The 23,790-nt window shown below is 37.1% G+C and overlaps 1 protein-coding gene across 1 annotated transcript in view; it reads right to left on the bottom strand.

Moving 5' to 3' along the window:
- STXBP5L (syntaxin binding protein 5L) overlaps positions 1-22,732 on the bottom strand; it is a 170,660-nt gene extending 147,928 nt beyond the window's left edge. Inside the window, exons 1-2 of the mRNA XM_087817877.1 lie at positions 22,649-22,732; positions 21,349-21,545 (exon numbers count right to left, since the gene is read on the bottom strand). Of these exons, the coding sequence (XP_087674003.1) occupies positions 21,349-21,537 (189 nt within the window). The 5' untranslated portion in view covers positions 21,538-21,545; positions 22,649-22,732. The remainder of the gene's footprint in view (positions 1-21,348; positions 21,546-22,648) is intronic.
- Between the last annotated feature and the right edge of the window lie 1,058 nt (positions 22,733-23,790).

Raw genomic sequence — 23,790 nt, 5'->3', positions numbered from 1 at the left:
TGATAACAGAAGGAAACTAGACTTTTAGTCATGTGCACGCAACAGAGTATACAGATATCAAATTATAAAACAACTAAACATGCTATTATCATATGATCCAGCAATTGCACTTCTGGGCATTTATCCCAAACAAATGAAAACTTACTTTCACACAGAAACTTGTGCACAAATGTTTATAGCAGCTCTACTCATAACAGCCAAAAAACTGGGAAGTGACTCAGGTGTCCTTCAGTGGGTTAGTGGTTAAACAAATTGTGGTGTATCTATACTATGGAATACTACCCATCAATGAAAAGGAACAAACTAGTGATACATAAAAAACTCTGGATGTATCTTCAGAGAATTATTACAGGCAAAAAAAGGCCAATCCAAAAATGTTATATACTATCTGATACCATTTATAATATTCTTGAAAAGACAAAAAAAAAAAAAAAAAATAGAAATGGAGAACAGGTTAGCGGTTCCCAGGATTAAAGGCGAAGGTTGTGTGCTGCTCTAAAAGGGCACCATGAGGGATTCTTGTGATAATGAAAATGTTCTGTATATTGATTATACCATTGTCAATATCCTGATTGTGGTACTGTATTTTAGTTTTGCAGATGTACCTTTGGAAGAAACTGGGCAATGGATACATGGAATCTATCTGCATTATTTCTTACAATTGCATGTGAATCTGCAATAATCACAAAATAAAAATTTAATTAAATAATAAAAAAATCTATGATATTTTCACAAGATTAATATGACATCCAGAAAAAACTCTAAAAATCTAGTAAATACTGGCAAAATATCAGGTTAAAGCAATGCAAACAACAGGGAAAATGGGTTCACACTATTAATATCAGAATTCAAGGCAAAGAGCATTAAATAGAACAGCAAATATTTTATGTAGCTAAAGGGTATACTTCTCAATGGAGATATACCAGTGCTTTTGCACAAATATCACTGAATTGAAACATAAAGGATAAATTAATAAAAAGAATAAAAATGAACAGAAATACAACAGCAATAAACAGTGCAGAATGATATATCTTTCTATTATTAATTAATCTGATAAGCCAAAAACAAGATATAGAGGAACTGTATATAAAATTAGTAAGATTTATAAAAAATTATGAGCCTCACCTATCCCAAATAAAAAAACTTTCTAGTGTTTCTATCTAGTGTTATTGGAATATTTATAATGATTCATCACATATAGACTCACAAAAAGAAAAACCTAAAATTTCAAAGACTACATATTAAAGAAAACTTATTAAAGGCAAAAAATAAAATAAACTGATTAACTGTCAGCTCCATGAACAAGTTCTTTTAAAATATCAATGAAACAGACAAACCTCTGGAAACGTTAATGAAGAGAAAAAGAGAAGATAAAAACACATAATGTTAAATTAAGATATATAGCCATAGTTACAAAACTGTTTTTATTATTAAAAGAATGTATAATTCTATACTAATAAATGTGAATAAAATGTGGACAAAATTTGTCATTTCCTATGAAAATATAAATCAGTGGCTAGAAACAAGATGGCGACGTAGGTAACAGCTGCACCCACCGCCTCCCAAAACCACATCAAAATTACAACTAAAATACAGAACCACCAGCACTCAGAGCCTCCTGAGGTCTGGCTGAACAGAAGCCCCACAATCAGGGAGCTGAAGAAGCATCGAGACCGTTAGGAGGGGCGGAGACGCCGGCGGATCGGGGCTGAATCGTGGAGACGGGGCTGAATCGTGGAGACGCGGCAGAGGGGCCCACACCTGGTGCCGCCGTTGAAACCCGGAAGGGAATCTCGGCGGTGGAGGTTTCCTGGAGGAGGGAGAGTCCCAGCCCCACAGCAGGCCCTCAGCCCAGGGCTCCAGGCCGGGAAGAGATGTCCCCACAACTTCGGGCTGTGAAACCAGCAGGGACTGTCCTTGAGGGACTCAGAGGCTGGGGGTGGCACCAGCAGCTCCTCTTAAAGGGCCGGGGCACGAACTCACTCGTACGCGCTCCCTCTGAGCCCAGCACCGGGCAGCAGCTGGAAAGGAACCTGGGACACTTGGGGAGGAACTAAGGCGAGACCTGGAGGGGCAGCTTTCTCCCAGGCAGAAGAGCTGGCAGAGGCCATGGCTCCTTTGGCAAGTCCTTCACGCACACAGCCAGCAGGCAGGCACCATATTTGAGTCGCCAGCACCTGACTCACACCTTTGGCCCCACCCCGGTGATTCCCGGAGGTCCCGCCCCTCCCCACCTGCAGCTCATCCAGGCCATTTCCAGGGGCTTTTCTATGCAAGTGGCCTCTCAAGCCTCATGCTTAGGATTTTCCTAAAATCTCTCAAACAAGCAGCAGCAGGCCCCATACGGCTTGATAAGTGGCCCCAAGCCTGGCACTAGCGGCAGTCTGCATTGGATCATAGCTTGGCCTCTCCTGGACAACACAAAGCTCAGCACAAGTAGCAGCCAACTACGGTTGGCTGTGTAGCTCATGCTGGGGGGCCCTGGGCAAGGCACTGGCAGAGGCTGACTTTGCACCTCCCGGAACGCCCCAGAGACAGTGCACCTGGTGCACAGACTCGACCAAGCTGGATTACAACCCTACCACATCCACGAGTGACACACTCAAGGGGCACACTTGGTGAACACCAAAGCTCCACTGAAGTAAATCCTGATCCATAAGGGTGTCTCCAGCACAGCAGCTCTTTGGCTGTAGTTGCAGTTGGTCCTCACAGCTGACTGGCCTGGGGGTCAGTTTCTCCCAGTGATGCCAGCAGCAACCAAGGCTCAACTACAACATGACAGTGCACACAGCCAACACAGGGGAGCACCTAGAAGACCCAGCTCAGGTGACTGGGGAGGCTGGGCCACTGGAGCCTACAGGACACCTACTACACAGAGCCACTCTACAAATTCCAGAAGACATAGCAGCTCTACCTAATACACAGAAACAAACATCAGGAAGCAGCCAAAATGTGGAGGCAAAGAAACATGTCACAAAGGAAAGAACAGAAGAAATCTCTAGAAGAGGAACTAAATGAAATAGATCCAAGCAAGCTAACAGAGAGTTCAGAATAATGATTATAAGAATGTTTAAGCAGACTGTTAGGGAAATAACTGAGAAAATCGATAACATAATAAAGTACCAATTTGAAATGAAGGCTACACAAACTGAAATGAAGAATAATTTACATGGAATCAACAGTAGAGGACACTGAGAATCAAATCAGCAATGTGGAACATGAGGAAAGAAAAAACACCCAACCAGAACAGCAAAAAGAAAAAAGAATCCAGAAATATGAAAATAGTATAGGGAGCCTCTGGGACAACTTCAAGCAGCCCAACATTTGTATTATTGGGGTGCCAGAGGGGAAAAAAGAGACCAAGGAATTGAAAACTTATTTGAAAAAATAATTACAGAAAACTTCCCCTACCTGGGGAAAGAAATCGACTTACAAGTCCAGGAAGCACAGAGGGTCCCAAACAAGAGGAACCCAAATTGGCCCACAGCAAGACACATCATAATTAAAATGCCAAAGGTCAAAGACAAAGAGAGAATCTTAAAAGCAGCAAGAGAAACGCAGTTACCTACAAGGGGGCACCCATACGACTGTCAGCTGGTTTCTCAACAGAAACCTTGCAGGCCAGAAGGGAGTGGCAAGAAATATTCAAAGTGATGAAAAACATGGAACTACAACCAAGATTGCTCTAGCCAGCAAAGTTATCATTTAGAATTGAAGGTAAGATAAAGAGTTTCTCAGACAAGGAAAAGCTAAAGGAGTTCACCACCACCAGACCAGCACTACAGGAAAAGTTGAAGGGTCTTCTTTAAGAAGAAGCTAATGAACAAAAGAATCTGATGAACTAAATAAATCCAGAGACATTGACGCATGCAACAGACGATCATATTTCAGAGGAAGGAGGGAAGGGGGGTGGAGGGTGGGAAGAGATTAACCAAAGAAGTTATATGCATAACCCATGGACACAGTTAATAATGAGGTGAAGGCCTGGGAAGGGGGTGGGAGGGAAGTGGAGGGGATCAATTGGGGGGGAAAATGGGTTACCTGTAATACTCTCAACAATAAAAATAAATTTAAAAGTAAAAAAAAAAAAAAAAGGAAAATATAAATTAGTAAATTTCATTAAAGAAAAGGCAGTAATCTAAATTGATCAATTACCATAAAATTTTTGCTTCAAAAAACACTTCCTCAAAAATATTGATCCCAACCAAGAGTATTTTCCAAACCTTTAAAGAACTAGGCACCTTATTTCAGACAGAAAAAAAATGAAGATTAAACTCACATTTTAAAAAAATGACCTATGGGGAGGGGGATGGGACAGGGTGGAATGGGTCATTGGGGAGAAAAAGGGACATCTGTAATATTTTAAACAAAGATTAAATTAAAAAAAAAAACACAACAAAAAAAACACACGACCTAGGCTACACACACACACACACACACACAGGCACACAGAGCACACACACGAGATAATTAGATATCAATTCTATTTAGAAATATAAGAGGCAAGTCCCAAGTAAAATATTTGAAAAGTAATTCTTGTAGCTTATTTTTTTAAAGTATTACACGATTAAGTAGTTTATTCCAGAAATACAAATTGGCACAATCTTTTAAATATCTCTTCATAAATATAGATATCTCTCTATCCCATCTGACTTCAATAAGTTTATTGAAAGTTACAAAATAAGTATGACAAAATATAGCTATCTTCTAAGTTAGTATTAAACAAAAATATGTTGTAAGAGTTCCTATTCAAAATAGCAAAACAAATAAAATTCTAGGATAAAACCTTACAAGAAATGTGTGACCTATCCAAACAACTAAAAAAAACAAAACCCCACTATAAAACATTTCTGATCAAGGTAAATTTAAAAAAAAACCTTTTCTTGAAAATCAGAAAATTCAATATCCAAAATATAACCTTTCCCCAAAATATAAATGTACTATAGAACAATCAGAATCCAATTCGTCTTTTTATGAAACTTGAGAAAAAGACTAAAGTTTATCTAGAAATATAAACCTAAAACTGAACAAGAATTTCTGAAAAGGGAAACAATAGGGGTAGAAAAAATATGAAATATTGAAAAATATTATAAAACAATAATATTAATTGTTATACTAATATAGGAAGACATAGATCAATATAATAAAATAAAATGCTGAAAAGCAGGCTAAATAAATAAAATAATTAAACATATGACTAAAAGCAGCAATCAAATCAATGATGAAAAAAGTATTATTCCCTAACTGGTACTGGAACAACTGACTGATCATTTAACAAATGAGATCCCTATTCCTATAACATTAAAGGAGATGAAAGCCCTTTGCATAACATTAGGCAAAGTTCTGTAACAGCTTTTTATATATAACATAATTTTAAAAAGTGTTAATATCATTGCTATATAAAACATACTTAAAAATAATAAGAAAAAAAGCTAAACATCCCAAAATAAATACTCAACAGACAACACCTAATTCACTATAGAAGAAATGCAAATGAGCAATACATTATTTTATGTGCAAAATTCACTACTAAACAATGAAATACAAACTAAAACAACCTTAAGTTACCACCTCTTGCCAATTATATAGTCAAACATTTTTTAAATAATGGTAATTTCTACGGTTTTCAAAGGTAAAAGGAAACAAGTACCCCTATAAGTTTCCTTCCTGGCCCATTTTACTGAGGAATAATTGACAAATAAATATAAACTTCTAATAAGAACTATAAACTTGTACAACTTTTCAGTGGGACAATTTGATTATACATATCAAAAACCTTTAAAAATATGCTTACTCTTTAGCTGTGAACTTGTTCTCCTAGGAATTTTATCCTAAGGAAAAATTCTAACTACATTAAGATACACAAAGATATTGTTATCATACATGCAAAAAAAGATGACAGGCTCAGTTAAAGTAAACGTTGACCTTTGTTAGGGAAAAATACCAGCCTAGGACATGACTACCCACCATGAACCCTTTTTAGTTAGAAAGTTTTGATTTCAGACCTTCCTATGTGGTTATTTTAGGTCTCTGAGTTTGTAAGGCCACCATGTAGGCCTCCTCTGAGCTTGTCAGGATTAGTATGAGGCCCCCCCTTTTTTTGTCCACAATACTTCTAGTAGTATTTCATGACAGTAAAATAGTAGATATAATTGAGGATTAGTTTAAACAAGCTGGAATCCATAAATAGAATAGGATCCTAGGCAACCACTCAACTGTAAATAAATAAATAAATAAATAAATAACTAGATAAGAAGTTCGTAACATATTAAGTAGGAAAGTTATAAAGAAGAATGTATAGAGCCCATTTTTATATGAACAAAAACCCTTTTTATATGTAATCATAAACATAGAAAAACATCTGGAAATAGATACTGCAAAAATTAATGGTGGTAATATCTGGGTAAAATTATGTTCTTTCTCTTCTTGCTTATTTATATTTTCTAGTTCTTCTACAAGAAATATAAATTACTTGTAAAACAAAAGAATAAACGTTTAAAAGAAAACAAAATTCTGGGCATATCTTAGATACTTACTAAACACTTCCTGAATTTAAAATAACTCACAATGAACATCAATATAATTGAAAAAGTTAACCTTACACCCTTACTAATGTGTTTCAAAATCTGATTCAAAGTCCACAAATAACTCAGTACATTTTTTTAAATTAACAATTATTTATTATGATGATAATGCCAAAATCTTTTCTAATTATATAAATTAATTCTAGTGTAGACTTGAAGGTTTTTGTTTTTAAAACATATTCCAAATAATGCATGTACTTTTTACTTTTCAAGATTTTATTTGTTGTTTAAAAAAAAAAAAAAAGGAGGCCGGCCAGTGTAGCCCAGTAGTTGAGCATCAATCATGATCTAGGAGATTGTGGTTCAATTCCCGGTTACAGCACATGCCCCAGTTGTGGGCTTGATTCCCAGCAGGGGGTGTGCAAGAGGCAGCCAATCAATGACTCTCTCATCATTGATGTTTCTCTCTCTCTCTCTCACCCTTTCCCTTCCTCTCTCTGAAATCAATAAAGATATATTAAAAAACAAACAAACAAAAAACTTGAGGGACAGATAAGCAGATATAGAGAATCACAACTTACTGGAACAAAAGCCCAAGAGCAAAAACGTCCATATATGGAACAATATAAGAATATGAAAACCTAAACTATAATTGACAAATTGCTGGAGGTCCAGTATGGATAAGATTGAGAGTTAAGAACTCCAAGGGTCCAGTCTTAGTGATGGTGGTGGGGGGCACACTTTTGTGAGTTTTACCTCCAGGAGTCCTGCCAGGTTCTCCCAATGAGTAATGGAGAAAAATCCCTCCTGCTTCTGGCAAAAGGAGGGAAAAAAGTAGTTATTTTGAAATATGCCCAAAGCATTCTGTTATTCTTAAGTCCTGCCTGAAAGAGAAAGAAAAACTATTTTGCCAGAGCCTAACTGACTGGGGGAAGGGAAATATTCAACTCCAGCTCCCTCTAGCCTTTAAGTGGGAGAAGGGAAATACCAACACTAGCCTTCCTGTCTCATAGAGGGAAAAAAGCAAAACTGAAAAGCACTTGTGAAAATAAGTCACAGCCCAAGGGCCTAGGCTCTCTAAAAGACTGAGTACTAATCATAGAACTATAATACTTCCTCTCCCCCATGCCTTACCACCACATCAAAAGGGATCCGCTATAAAATAAGCAAAAACAAGGGGAAGAACTGAACATCTCATATTTTATTTAAGCAGGGGCTGCCAGGGAAACTCAAAGACAACAGGGGAGACAAAAACAAGGACACCAGAGAAAATTTTAGCTTCTGACACCTACAGCTGTAGCAAACAAAGTATAGCCTAGCCCCTAGGCAGATAAACATAAAACCCCACACTAAATGCCTATTTACCTCAGTTCCTTTTTCCCTGTGCATCATATCTGGCCCTCAACAAAATGACAAAGCATACTTAAAGACAAAATAAAAACACAATTTAAAGAGACAACAAGCGTCAGAGCCAGTTTCAGATATGGTAGTATTTTAGAACTATCAGCCTGAAGATTTTAAAAATATTTTTGAACCCTAGCTGTTTTGGCTCAGTGGTTAGAGTTGTCCCACAGACTGAAGGGTCTCAGGTTTGATTTTGGTCAAGGGCATGTGCCTTGGTTGCAGGCTCAATCCTTGGCCTGGGTCAGGGCATGTGCAGGAGGCAGCCAATTGATGTGTCTCTCTTCACATTGATGTTTTTCTCTCTCTCCTTCTTTCACGTTCTCTGAACAGCAATGGGGAAAAAATCCTCTGGTGAGGATTAAAAAAATTTTTTTTGATTAATATTCCAAGGAAGGGCTCTAATGGAAAAAAAAAAGTGGGTAATATGCAATAACAAGTAGGTAACATAAGCACAAAATGAAACCCTAAGAAGCAAAAGGAAATGCCACAAATAAAAAACAGTGTTAACAGAGATAAAGAATGCTTTTGACAGGTTTATTGATAAACTGGACACAGCTGAGAAAGAATAAGTAAGCCTGAAGAAATGTCCATAGAAACTTCCAAAACTGAAACATAAAGAGGAACAATGAATAAAGAAATCAAAAGAGGATATCCAAGAACTGTGGCACAAAAACATATGTAATGGGAATATCAGAGAGAGAAGAGGAAAAGGAAAAGAATAAATAATGACTGAGACTTTCCCAAAATTTATGATAGACAACAAATCGCAATTCCAGGAAACTGAGAGAACACCAACAAAATAAATACCAAAAAAATCTGGTGTACCTAGGCATATCATACTGAAACTGCAGAAAATCAAAGACTAGAATAAAAAAATCTTGAAAGAAGCCAGAGAAACCAAACCTTACCTAAGGAAGATAAAAGATAAAAAGAATGTTGAATGAAATATTTAAAATGTTTAAAGAAAAAAATCACCAACTTAGAATTCTCTATGCAGTGAAATTCTTCAAAAGTGAAGAAATAAAGATTTCCTCAAACGAAAATTGAGAGAATTTGTCACCAGTAGACCTGCCTTGCAAAAAATATTAAAAAAGATTCTTCAGAAAGAAGGAAAATGATACAGGACAGAAACTTAAATCTACATAAAAAAGTAGTATATTAGAGAAGGGAAAAATCTTTTCTTTTTCTTATTCTCAACTGATCTAAGAAATCATAATTTGGTCAAAATAATAATAGTGACTTTGTAGTTGGTGATTACAACCTACAGGTAAGTGAAATGAATGATAGCAATGTTATAAAGGACAGGCGGGAGGAATTTGAGATACTCCATCAAGAGAAACTTACACTACCCATGAAATGGTAGTTATTTAAAAGAAGACTTGCCCGGCCGGGCATGGCTCAGCGGTTGAGCATCGACCTAGGATCCAGGCGATCGGGGTTCGATTCCCGGTCAGGGCACATGCCCGGGTTGCGGGCTCTATCCCCCGTCGGGGGCGTGCAGGAGGCAGCCGATCAATGACTCATCATTGATGTTTCTATCTCTCTCTCTCTTTTCCTCTCTCTGAAATCAATAAAGATATATTAAAAAAAAAAAAAAAAAAAAGACTTGAATTAGTTGAAAGGTATATTGCAAACTCAAGGACAACCACTAAAAAAGTATAAAAAGAAGCACAATTGATAAGCTAAGAGAGGAGGGAAAACTGAATCATATAAAATGCTCATTTAAAACCAGAAAAGGCAGAAAAAGGGTATAAGGAAAAAAATAAATAAAAACAAAAAACAAAAGCAATAAATAGAAAATGGTAACAATTATGGTAGATGTTAATCCACCTATATTTATAACCATTTTAAATATCAATGGACTAACTAAACCAATTAAAAGACAGAGACTGTCAAAGTGGGTAAGAAAACAAGACTTCAACTATATGTTGTCCACAAGAAACCCACTTTATTATTATAAAGACATAGACCAGTTAAAAGTAAAGGGATGAAGAAATACCATGCTAACACCAATGAAAAGAAAGTGGGAATAGCTATATTAATTTCAGGCAAAGCAGGCTTCAGAAAAGTATCGGATTAATAGGGCCATTACATAAATAAAGGGGTCAATTCTCCAAGACAACATAACAATCCTTAGTGTGTATGCATCTAACAAATAGAGCATCAAGATACATGAAGCAAAAACTGATTGGGGCTGCAAGGAGAAATAGATGAAAAATCTAGGGAGAGAAATAATCATGGGAAAAAAAGGAAGAACACCACATAAGAATGAACCTGAGCAGAAAGAATAAGAAAAATCTCAAAATTTTCTGGTAGTCTGAAGTTACAAGAAGAAAGTGGTTTGGTGGTTTCAGCAAATTACTACCATTCCTTTAAAAGTAATCCTTTCATGGCGAAGAGACACATGAGAAAATGCTCAATGTCGCTAATCATCAGAGAGATGCAAATTAAAACCACAATGAGATATCACTTCACACCTGTCAGAATGGCTGCCATCAACAAATCAACAAACGACATGTACTGGCGAGGGTGTGGAGAAAGGGGAGACCTAGTACACTGCTGGTGGGAATGCAGACTGGTGCAGCCACTGTGGAAAACAGTATGGAGGTTCCTCAAAAAATTAAAAATGGAGCTGCCGTTTGACCCAGTGATTCCACTCCTAGGAATGTATCCTAAGAATCCTGAAACATTCATCAGAAAGGATATATGTACCCCGATGTTCATAGCAGCACAGTTTACAATAACTAAGATCTGGAAACAGCCCAAGTGCCCATCAGTAGATGAGTGGATAAAAAAACTGTGGGACATTTACACCGTGGAATACTACGCAGCTGTAAAGAAGAAGAATCTCGTACCCTTTGGGACAGTATGGATGGTCCTGGAGAATATTATGCTAAGTGAAATAAGCCAGACAGCGAAAGAAAAATATCACATGATCTCGCTTATATGTGGAATCTAAAGAACTCAATAAACTGACGAGCAGAATAGATTCAATGACATGGAAGCATAGTTGAGACTGACGAAATGTCAGAGGGAGGGGGGAGAGGGGGTTGAGGGGGAGAGAGTAACCAAAGAATTTATATGCATATATGCACAACCCAAGGACACGGACAATGGTGGGGAGAGTGACTGGGGAGGGGGAAGGAACGGGGGGGAAAGGGTCATTGGGGAGAAAAAGGGACATCTGTAATACTTTAAACAAAAATAAAAATTATACATATTAATAAAAGTAATCCTTTCAGATGGTTCTTAACTTTTTCTGTCTGACTTATTTTGTTTAGGATGATATTCTCAAGATCCATCCATTTTGTGACAAATAGTAGCATGTCATCTTTTCTTATGAGTCGTATTCCATTGCATATAAAACTGAAAGCAACAAATGAACAAACAAGAAAAAGAAACAAAAACTCATAAATACAGACAACAGCATGGTAGTTACCAGAGAGAAAGGGTGTAGTGGGTAGTAAAGGGTAAAGGGGGTCAAATATTTGGTGAGGGAAGAAGATTTGACTTTGGGTGGTGAGCACAAATGTAGTATACAGATGATGTATCACAGAACTGTACACTTGAAACCTACATAATCTTATTAACCACTGTCACCCGAATACATGTAATTTAAAAAATAAAATAAAAGTAATCCTTTCACTAGATTAAGAGGATTAAGAAAACCTTGATCACCCTAGCTGTTTGGCTCAGAGGTTAGTGTGTTGGCCTGTGGACCAAAGGGTCCTGGGTTCGATTCTGGCCAAGGGCATGTACCTAGGTTGCAGGCTCGTCCCCGGTCAGGGTACGATCAGGAGGCAACCACTGGATGTATCTCTCTCACATCAATGTTTAAGTCTCTCTCTCTCTCCCCCTTCCACTCTCTCTAACTCTCTAAAAAAGCAATGGGAAAAATATCCTCAGGTGAGGATTTAAAAAAAAAAAGAAAGAAAACCTTGATCAATGGACTTGGTATTGAGTTAGCTTTGTTGCTGGTCCCCCAATGTTCTTCATCCTGGTTTCTTGAGATCAACTCGAGTATCTGGATTATTGTCAGTATCATAGTTTCTCCTGCATCACTCTTTCCTCTATTCTTCCAGGTTCTGTAGCTTTCATCTTGAATCTTAATCTCTGCCTATACTTGATCACACTAAAGCGAACAAACAACATTCAGTGAAACTGCCTTCAGCGACTATGTCCTATGCACTCCTTGCCTGAATCTCCATCAGACTCAGTTAAGTTTCTTAGTATGATTCATTCAACAGCCTGGCTATCCTATTACCAAATACAATGTGCTCCTCAAAAAATATATTTGCTAAGGATATTATTTCACCTCACATACTTTTCTTATATTAAATGATCTATGTTTGCCAATATAGTAGTGACTAAAAAGGGTTAGAAAATAGAAGTGAGATTACTCCAGCATTGTAAAATACTTGTGGTGATGCAGGTCAGATAACAATGTCTCTTCTGGAACTTAGTTAAAATAACTGGTTTAGCTGATACCACACAGTTCAGGTGAAAAATCAGAGTATTATAGGCATCTTACACCACTCAGACTAATACATACACATTAGAGTTTCTTATAGGATTTCTGAAAATTAGTTTTATTTCCACTGCAAATGAAATTTTGTATATTCACACAAAAATATTAAATTGATATGCTAGGTTGAACTCTCAGAAAAATAAAAGTTACTTCAAATCTTCTATTTACCTGCTAGAGTTAAAAATGGCTGCCTGCTAGGGAATATTATGTGGAGGAAATAAAAATTATATTTTCTCAAATGGAGAAGGAAAAAAAAAAGTGAATTGTGACTAAATGGAGAAACAGGACAAATAAAATTAGCACAAAAATTGTTATACTTACTTAGGATAGTTGTTTTCAAGAATACTATTTCAAGTATGTAATTTAACTAAACATATTACATATAATTACATATTACATATAATTATATAATAATTTCAAATCATTTTGAATTAACAATTATATAACATATTCAAATTATAAAACAAATTCAAATCATCCGATATGCATTCTTGACTATATTGATCGACAAGAAAAATTTCTCTTATGTAGGTACTGAAATTAGCTACTTTAGAAGTAATAAACTGCTAAGAGAAAAAAGCAGCCTCTAACAGCTGTTAGCTGGAGCTTGCCTGGCACTAACAGCTAGGCTATGGTGCTCTCCTACGGAACATGAATAATTTCACAGAAAACCATCAAACAAGGTCCCTCTATGACCATGATGAAGCAAGACAAAAACAAAACCACTGCAGGATCATGTTTAGGTACTGATAAATGTAAGAACATTGTGTAAACCACACTAATGATTAAATGTGTTCCCCTCATCCAACTAACATAACTGCTGCGTCTTTAGTAATTGTAGCTTTAGCCTATGCTGTTCCTCTTGCCTCCTAGATAAATATTCTTAGGTTACAAAATGATAGAATTGTCCCCTACTTCCTGACAAAACTCAATTATATTTCTTTGAACTTTCCTAAAATCACCTAACACAAACCCAAATCCTGTAACAAGCCCCTTCCTAACACCCTCTTACTGAGACATCTCATGGTTCCCTATAGTGTGCAATCTCCTTTGATGTAATAAATCTAACTTTGACTAGATTTGCAGTATTCAGTTGATGGGCATAGACACTGCATTTCCTTTCAAATATTCCAAAACCTACCCTACACATTATTTTGACCAGTCTTTTTAGCCTGCAAATTAAATCACTATGATATTGGCATAAGAATAGGCAGAAAGATGGAAGAAAGAACATTGTTAATCCAGATACAAATCCTAGTACATAACAAAAGTTAATATATGTATGACAAAGGAGTATCACAACCAGTAAAAAAACAATCAGTGAATAAATGACATAATAAAACTGATTGGCTACTTGAAAAAAATCACTTTAGAGTCACACTGCACACCAAAACAAATTCTGTTTGGATAAAAAAAGTTAAAATATAAAAGATCAAACAACCAAAAATAAAAGTAAATAGAAATGAATATTTAATCAAAACTCTAAATTTTGGAATTATTTCCTTGTTTAGGAGATAAGAAGGAAGGGATCAAAGTCTTAACTATACAAAAATCTGTAACTCACTATAACCGAAATCTTTAATAAAGATTAGTATTACTGTAGGAGCAAAAATCTCAATCTTGTAATAGGGAAAAAAACCTCAATTTAAAAGCTTAAAGTAGGGATTCTACTTGAATTTTTTAATGGATACAGTCAAAGTTATTGCTATTAAACTAATATGTAAATGATTTACAGACTATAATGTGGGAAACCAATACAATCATCCTATTATTAAAAGCAAACTACAGAACTTAACCCTGTGATTTTTTGCAGGCATATCTTCAAATGAAGGCAGAGAAATGTACTAAACTTCAAAAATTCGGAATTTTTGATCACTAGTAATAACCCTACATATAAATTTGGAAATTATGTAAGTTTAAATTAGTTCTATACTGAGACATACACAAAGTATGACAACACTGTTTTTAAGAACATAAGAACTGCCATACTAAATAAGACCAACAACCCAATTTGCTGACAATATACTATCACCAAAGGACCTTTGGTGAGAAAACGTGATTGTTCTCTATGGTAATCTAAAAAAATTATAAACCTACCTCTTACAAGTCTATAATCCCTTACTCAAGTCTGCACCTGCACCCTAGGATAAGAAAAGTAGAGAGCCTAGAGTCCTGAATAATTTGGCTTTGGTTCCCGGTTCTTAAAAAATATTTATTTTAATTCTATTTGGTTCTTAAATTTTTCTGCTTTGCATCCATTACTATTCTTAAAGTTGCCCTTTCTCTACTGTTCATTTTAGTAACAGGAGCACGAAGTCATTGTCAGATGCTTCATCCATAATAAGTTATCCTGTAGTGTCAACTGTACTACCTTTTGTTCTATCAGTTTAGCAGTATAGAATGAGACAAGTCCACCCATCTCAGGGAATCTTGTACAGTTCTTTTAATGAATAAAAATTGAGGAAATGAGGAATTGTTCTCATAGTCTTGTGCCAATCTCATTTATAGAACCTCAGAAGTACAATGATGTAAAATTAGAAGAATGTGGAGACAATGGCAAACATGAAGCGATGATAGTCAGGGATATCTAGGTACTTAATCTCCTTTAATCATTCCACGGTCCTAAAAAACCCAACTCTTCACACTCCACACCTATGTTTCTGATTTTATACATATTTGTCTGGCAACATCTGATACTATGCCTGAGATGAGGATCATAATTACAAATCCATTTCCCTGAAGAAGTTACACTAGTTATCTACATATTGGCTCTGACACCATGACCATTTATAAAAAAATAGTTTACAAGTATTGATGAATAGTAAATTGCCTAGTTTAAGAGTTTATTCAAAACTTTAGGGATTATGCCATCTGGTTCTGGTGATATATTTAGTTTTGTCTATTTTGTTAATTAAGTCTAGAACATCCCATATGTTTGTCACTAATACTTCTGAATTGTTCCCCTAAAAAGATCACTGGAAAACAAGAATGTTTTGAATACTTTCCTCAGTAAAAACTAAAGCAAATCTAAACAAATCTTTCTACAATCTCCTTTTCCATATCTTTTTAAAAATTATATACCATGTTCCTAAAGTGGTACACTCTTTCATTGAATGGTTCCTTGTTTTTATGTAATATAAAATTATTTAATAAAAGCTCTTTTCACTCTGGCCAGTGTGGCTCAGTTGGTTGGAGTGCTGCCCCATACACCGAAAAGCCACCTGTTCCATTCCTGATCAGGGCACATACCTAAGTTTCGGGTTTGATCCCCAGCCCCATGCGGGAGGCAACCAATTTATGTTTCTCTTCCTCTCTCTCTCCTCTCTCTTCCCCTTTTCTCTTTCTCTAAAAGAAAGTCAATGAACATGTCCTCAGTTAAGGATTGAAAAATAAAACAAAATAAATTATAAAAGCATTTTCAAAAGCTTATTGAAAATATCTAGTTTGCTCTTAACATATCACTCTATCACAGCAATTTTCAACCATGTTCATCTCATAGCACACATAAACTAATTACTAAAATTCTGTAGCACACCAAAAAATATATTTTTTGCCAATCTCACAAAAAAATTGGTATAATTTTGATTCATTCACACCAGACAGCTATTGTTGTATTGGCTGTTGTCATTTTTTATTTGGCAATCTAAGGGAAAAGAGGTCAGTGCCCGACTAAATAGTTAGGTATTGCGTATTTTAAAAATTCTTGCGGCACACCAATTATTGCTACTTTATCAGCTTCTTTGCTCTCATTCATTCATTCATTCAACATATATTTGACTGCCTTCTATGTTTCAGGCATTGCTCTATGAATTGGTGAGACAGTTGTGAACAAGTAAAGCCCTGCCTTCATGGAGTTACATTATAATAGGAAAAGCAAAGAAATATATAATTTAATAACAGGTAGCTGTGTTATCAAGAAAAAGTAATCAGGATAAAGACTGAGAATAAAGGGAGTGAACATTAATCAATGAAGATCTCTCTGAGAAGTTAACAGCTGAACTGAGAACTGAACGATGCAAAGACAACAAGTAATATAAACATTTGTGGGTGTAGGGAAAGTGCTCCATGTAAAGGAAACAGAAAATGCAAAAGCCTTTAGGCAGGAATCATGTCTGAGAAGTAATAATGTAGTTAGTAGAGTAAGTAACAGAAACAAGAGTTGAAAATGATGTCTTGTCAGTATAGCCAGATCTTAGAGCTTTATAAGACATAGGACTTATGGTTTTATTTTTAAGAGAAATGAAAAGCCATGAGAGTTCTGAGCAAAAATTGCATGATATAATTTAAATTTTAAAAGAATTCTTCTATCTATTATGAGATGAGGCTGTGGTGTGGCCTGAGTTAAAGCAGGGAAGTAGAGTAGTAGTCTAGGCAAGAGATGTGGGGGAAGTGAAGAGGTATAGTCTTACTTGGATGTAGTTTGAAGGAAGGGTCAATGAAATAGTCTTTTATCTTCTTAAAGTTTCTATGTTCCTGAGGAATTTACCATGTTGCCTTTTCAATATGAAAGATGAAGCAGAAAAAGTACTGGATTTGAGAATCAAAGAACAGTATGTTAAACTTAGCTATGTCTCTTACCAACTTAGAGACCTAAGGATACCATTTAAAGGCCTCAGATGTCTTATCAGTAAAATAAAAATATTAACACTTTTTTTGCCTTCCTTATAGGACGGTTATGAAGGTCCAATGGGATATCTTACAGATTAAGCTCTGTAATTTTAATTTAACCAACTTGCTAGATTAACAAAAACTCCATTCTCAAAGAGTTGAAAAACATAAATTTATGCTGATGGTTCACTGAATGCTTGAAACTAGTCAACTCTCTAGCTACAATACTCACACTGTCCTGCTTCCAGACTAATTCTGTGTGGGTCAGTTAACTATATTTTCTGCTTTAATTTCTTTTCAATTAATCAACCAACCATGTATATATGCTGCTTCATTCATAAAGTATATCAAGTGCCTACTATAGTAGTTCTCAATACTGACTGTACATCTTCTGTGAGGCTTCTTCAAAAAATGCAAGTGGCTAGGCCTCATTCCGGGAGATTTTGATTTTCTTAGACAGGGTAGAGCTAGAAATCTTTCTTTTAGACAGGCAGTTGAGAACCACCGGCCTGTTAGGTAATGAGCACAGGTAACAATGATAAAGAAATAAAATATTATTTGCCTCTCAAAGAGTTTATAGTATAATGACAGTAAGAGAAATAAAATTTTTAATCATAACAAGGTGCTAAATTCACTCTACATGTATATGCCAGATGCTATAGGAAAACAGAAAAGGGAATAAGTTAACTCTATCCAGGAAAGTAGTGGTCTGAGTTGGTTTCATGGAGGTGGTGTTTGAACTATGAAGTAAAGGATAACTGGGAATTCTCCAATTATACTAAAGCTGGAAGAGATATTCTAGTCAGAAGCAACAGAGAAAAGGCATTGAGATATGAGAAAATGTGGTGCTTTTAGGGAATACAATATCCTTAGGGAATCAAGGAAATGAGGATGGAAAGGTAAACAGGAGCCCTTTCTGAAGGGAACTACATACAGATCAAGTTAAGTAGTTTAAAGTTCATTGTATAAAGCAGTGGTTTCAAATTGTTTCACAGAATTCAAATTCATAAAAGGCAGCTCAGGCATTTCACAACATGCTGAACTTAAAACGGATTGTAGTAAACCAATGCATTAACCTGTAAGGGTTTTTTTTTGTTTTTTTGTTTGTTTGTATGTTTTTTGCTGACCTTGAACCAAAATTTCTTCTACCATTTCTTTGTTTTTTTACTTCTTATAGATGTGTCACTTATGATAATAGCGGTAGCTTTATACTTTTACCTTTTTAAGGCTAGCAAATGTCCTCCTACCTGCCTATGGATAATATTACACAACAATAATAAGTATAGATAGATACATATATACGAATTGTATAATTTATTATTATTTACTTTAAAATGTGTGTCAAATTACTATCATATTTATTTAATAAATATTATTTGCTGGGGTTTCACATAAGACTTTTTAGAACATCACTGCTCCAGGGAAACCAACACAATTTTTATCAGGAAAATGACATAATTAACATTATAATTCAGAAATAACTATTATAATAACAAAATGAATTGGAATAGGGTAAAACAAGAGGTGAGAAGATCAGTTAGGAAGTGATTTTAAGAGACCTAACAAGAAAATATGGTAGAATGACAAGTACTGGAGATGGTGAAACAGAATAGATAGGATTTAAAGACTCTCAAAGAGTTTATAGTATAATAATACTATACTATAATAATATAGTATATTATTATACTATAGTATAATAATACTATATCTATAATAATCAAATAATAGAGAGAAGGATGGTTTCCAAAAAAGCAGATTCTAGATTTATACTTTAATTTTGACCATGTTGAAAAGGTAGAAGTACCCAGAACAAGCAAACTGTTTAGTACTCAGAATAGAATGTTTTTTGCACATTTAATCAGTGAGTCCCAATGAAGTCCCCATTTTAGTAACAATTCTATTTTGGAATTTTCTTAATCAATTTTTATATATTTTATTATAGCCCAGGTAACCTAAAGCACATATAACAACTTTTTAAAATTAACTATATTCCTACCCAAAGATGCCATAATACTCTCCCCATTTAGTAAGATTTCAGTACTATTAGTGTTCAGCTTATATAGCTATCTATCCTTATAATTTCTTTTAAAATTGTTATCTAATATTATTATAGCCCATTGGTAATAGTCATTACACTAAGAACAAGGTGATTTTAAAACTTTAACAATAATATAAATAAATATTTTACTGCCTTTTCCAATTTATACATTCCCTTCACCTGTCTTGTTTTATCTTCCAGATAACCTTCTTAGGAAAGAAGAGAGGAAATACTTATTACCATAATACAGGTGAGAAAATCAAAAGGCTCAAGGCAGATAAATGTCTTCCTCATGATTATATGTCTGGCAAGTGGCAGAGCTTTAAATAAAATACAAATTTTCTGATTCCAAGGCCAGTGGTCTTCCTACTACTCCATGACTATCTCTTGTCTGAAAAAATAGGAAGATGTCTATAATCCCATTTTCCTCGCTTGCCTTCATTCATTTCCCCTGAATTTTATTTAAAACCTTCTCTACCAGCTTTATGACCTCAACAGCCCAATGTCATTCGGTTTCAGAAGTCTACCTTTTCAAACAAATTTTTCGTCTTCCAAAATTCTCCTCATCATTACCACATTCATGAACTGAGAGAATTTGGAAATTTTTTTCATAATCTTGAAATGGAAATAGTAATATATCAAAGATTAGAGAATCAGGGAATTATCAAGGCATAATTTCCTTGCCTTAGCAGTCCAAATTTGGCCTCCAGGACTCTTTCACGTATTTATCTCATGCCCACTATTTAGCCTCTCACTAATCTGAAAACATATCTATTACTTATTTCAAATTAAGAACAAAATTGTATAAAATCTTGTATACAAAACTGTATTATATACAAACCTCACAGGGTAGGTTATAATTAAATCTATTTATCTAACCTAATTACAAATATGCTCCCTTTTAGTAAACTAATTTACAACATTTTAATAACTTAGATTTAATGTTTTATAATAACACTACTGGGAACAGAGACTAACACAATAATTGAAACTTATCTCATTATACATAATTTGTTTCCTACAAAACTAATTTTTATAATTTCAAAAAAATTTTGTTGAAGTATCAAAAAATTTAATACTTAATTTCTCTGATTTCAAAAATTTACTGTTTCTGCCCTGGCAAGGTGGCTCAGTCTGTTGGAGCATCCACCTATACACTAAAAGGAAGCGGGTTCAATTCCCAGTCAGGGTGTGTACAGGGAAGCAACCAATTGATGTTTCTCTCTTCCTCTCTCTCTCTTTCTCTCTCTCTCTCTCCCCCTCCCTCTCTCTCTCCCTCTCTCTAAAATCAGTAAAACAAAAACAAGAGAATAAAAACAATTTACTGTTTCTTCTTATGTATTCAAACACATTTATAAAACTATATTCATTTATATCAATGTGAATGACTTAATAGCTTTTCTATTACACATGCCAGGTCAAAAGCACATTCCTAGGACACCCCCAAAAAAGGAAAATAAAAATTATAAGTCACTTTATTTCAGAAAAATATAATACCTCTACATATTAACATAATGCTTGATTTGAAAGTTCTCATATCTCCCCATCAGAACCTCTCTTTTGTTTGTTCATTAGAAGCTCAGCATTAAAGTATAATTACCTAAAATGTTTCCCCACTAACCCAGAACACAGGCTGCTTTTGAATTCTTCTCAGTATTAAAAGTTCTTAGAGTCATTAAGCCCATGGCATTTGTTTGTTTGTTTATTTGCTTACAATTTAAGAGTCTGGGGGTGTTTTAATTCAGAATTCAAACAATGAATTTAAAACAATGCCATTAGATCTTTTAAAATAGATATATTCATCTACCTATTATCTACTTAATTCTAGCAACATCTTAATAGCTTAATCATCTTACTGACCAGTGAAATAAAAGAACAATTAATGTATCTGAATAACATCCCAGGATTAACCAGAATGACGATTTTCTCCTTCAATTTATGACTTATACATAAATATTACATTAAAAATTTTCTCCACTATTGGGCCTTAACATTATCTTGCAAATTCTACTTTTTATGTTTGCTTATTTCCCCCTTAAACTACCATTGCTTTTTAAGTTGATTCCTGGAATACCTTTATTAAATCAAACTGACCTATCCACAGAGTTCTCTGCACCAGACTCTGATGTTGGCATCTCAACAATTTCCAGTCGTGTGTGTGTGTGTGTGTGTGTGTGTTTTAACATTTCTTTCCTCACAACAGAAAAATAAAGAAATAACAGGCTTTAAGCCAATTCAAAACTTACCTTGCAAATCTGGAAATACTCTGAAGTCAGGGTTTCCTGAATCTCTTCTCTGAGAACCCCTGCAGTCCCTCCGGAGTGCGTGGAACCACTTCCAGCCCCACCGCCACTGTTACTGCCACTGCTGCTACCACTGCCAGGGGAGGAGGCAGTTAAGCCATCCAAAACTTTTCGGAAATTAAACTTCTTCATTTTAAAAACTGTTGAGAAATTCAAAGGAAAGGGTGACTTAACACATGGAATTATAGCCGGGTAAAAGTGTTTAGCTTTTCATTAGTCAAGGCAGTAGCTAGTCACCATTTTACTATCATTGGCTATAAAGGACTAAAAAAAATAAAAATTAAAAAAAAGTCAGGCTCCATATTGTCAAATTTTAATTCTATAAAGCATATCTTTCAAAATAAAAACCACAACTCCAAAAGCAACAGTATATCTTCCTCGTACATCAGATCTCCAAGGGCTTTATCCCCAGCTGTGGCTATGCTTTATCAGCACTGGGGTAAAAATAAAAGGCAGTGTCATCGTCGTCATTAGCATTATATCATCATTATTATACAATCAAACCAGAGTCCCACAGACCAAGTCTCTGTCTCTCTCGTAAGGGCGGGCTTTACAACTAAAGGTTCAGCTCAGAATATTTTATTTTCAGAAAACTGAAGTTGGGGGGGGGTAGGGGGAGCTGGTACACCACCTCCTGGGCTGTCCCCTCCTGGTCTTCAACGCTCCTTTTTCTCAATAGGAAATGGGGCGAAGGGTGCATTTTCCATTCCCCACCCCAGACGACCAAGACCCCAAAGCAACTGCGGGCGACCCACAGCAACAGCTAACGGGAGGGGCGAGCAGCGGCGGCGCCAGATGCCCCCACTTCTCCCTCCGCTACGCCCCCCTCCCCCCGGCGTCCCTCCCGGCGGCTCCAGCCCCCCTCCCACCTCTCCTCGTTCCACCCCCCTCGCGCCCCGCTCTGCCCGCAGCCGCCGCCGCGGGCGCCCGCCGGTCCGCTCTCCTCGCAGCGCAGCGGCCGCGCTTGCGGGACGTGAAGCAGCGGCGGCGACGGCCGCGGCCCGAGTCCCGCCTCAGCCAGCCGGGCGCGCAGAGCCTCGGCTCCCGCGCTGCCTCCCGGGCCGAGCGCCTAGGCGCCGGGCTCTCGCCCGCGGACGCGCGAACACACAAACACCGTCGCGCGGACATTCACGCGCGGGCGCTCACGCTCACGGACGCACACACAGGTGTGAGGGAGCCGCGGCTGGACGGCGGCGGCGGCGGCGTCCCAGAGGGATGGCTATCGGACTCCCGACTCAAGCACCTTCCTCAGCCGCCACGAGCCTCCTGCCGGCCGGGGAAGCTCAGGGTGCGGAGGGAGGCGGGCTCCTCGGTGTCGGTCCGGCCCGGCTCCGGCCGCGTCTCCAGTCCCTTCGGTCGCGGCGCCCGGCGCTCTCCGAGGTCCTAACCGAGCCAGCAGGCTCCACTGCAGGCTCCGCCCTCCCGCCGTGGGAGGCAAGCCCCGCCTCCAGACCGCCCCTCGCTCGCCCCGCCCCGCCCCCGCGCGCCCGCTCGCTCCGGGCCGGCGAAAGGGGCGGAGAGCGCACGGACATCAAAAGGCGGGAGTAGATTCCGCTCCAATCCTAGGCTCCGTCGGGCCAAGTTCCACGGTCGCAAAGCGCGGAAGAAATTTGGGGGTAGGCCGAAGGAAAAGCCAATGAACGGGGGAGGGGAGAATTTGGAAAGGTAGGTGAAATATTTGATTGACAGCGATATTGGCCAGTGTGCTGGGCGGCCGTGCTTTAGGGGTTGTAATTGGCGCTACCTGTTGAAGGACGCGAGTGTGAATCAATAGAATGCCTGGGAGCGTGCGAACTCCGGCGCTTTGAGTCCCAGGCTGTCGGAAGGTTTTCGTGAGGTCTGGCTGTGGACCGTATTGCGAATTTGGCAAGTGTTTTGCAGATTATCAGCTCTAGGAGCCCCTTCCCGTTCTCCAGGTGCATCTATGGGCTCCCCTCGCTGCCCTGCTACTTGCGTAATGGTTTAATGGGTCTGCCGGAGGGAACTGGATCTCAATAGCCTTTTGGGGATATGCTATACAGCCTCACGGATACTAAGGAATTAATTGTTCCCCTTGTTCCCTCTAATACTAGAATTACCCCTTCCCCTCATTTTCACATATTCAAAGATTTTAAATTTAAAAAATCAAAACATTTCTCTCACAGTAAACAGTGTCAAGAATATGTTTTAAACTTTATGAGTCACAATGATCACTTTAAAAGGTGCACTATTCGTTGCAGGATTTCTTTTTTTAAAAAAACAGCATCAGGATAAGAAGATTTCGCTCTAAGCCCTAACTTGTTACTGAATTGGGGAAAATTTGTACCTCGATTTTTTAGTCTGTGAAAATGAAGTGCAGCTCAGAGGGCCATAGCTAGCTGTAGCCTTCAATCTGGACAGCACAAC

Source organism: Miniopterus natalensis, chromosome 6, assembly GCF_054644295.1.
Source record: "Miniopterus natalensis isolate mMinNat1 chromosome 6, mMinNat1.hap1, whole genome shotgun sequence".
Lineage (NCBI taxonomy): Eukaryota > Metazoa > Chordata > Mammalia > Chiroptera > Miniopteridae > Miniopterus > Miniopterus natalensis.
This window is presented reverse-complemented; position numbering and strand designations above follow the sequence as displayed.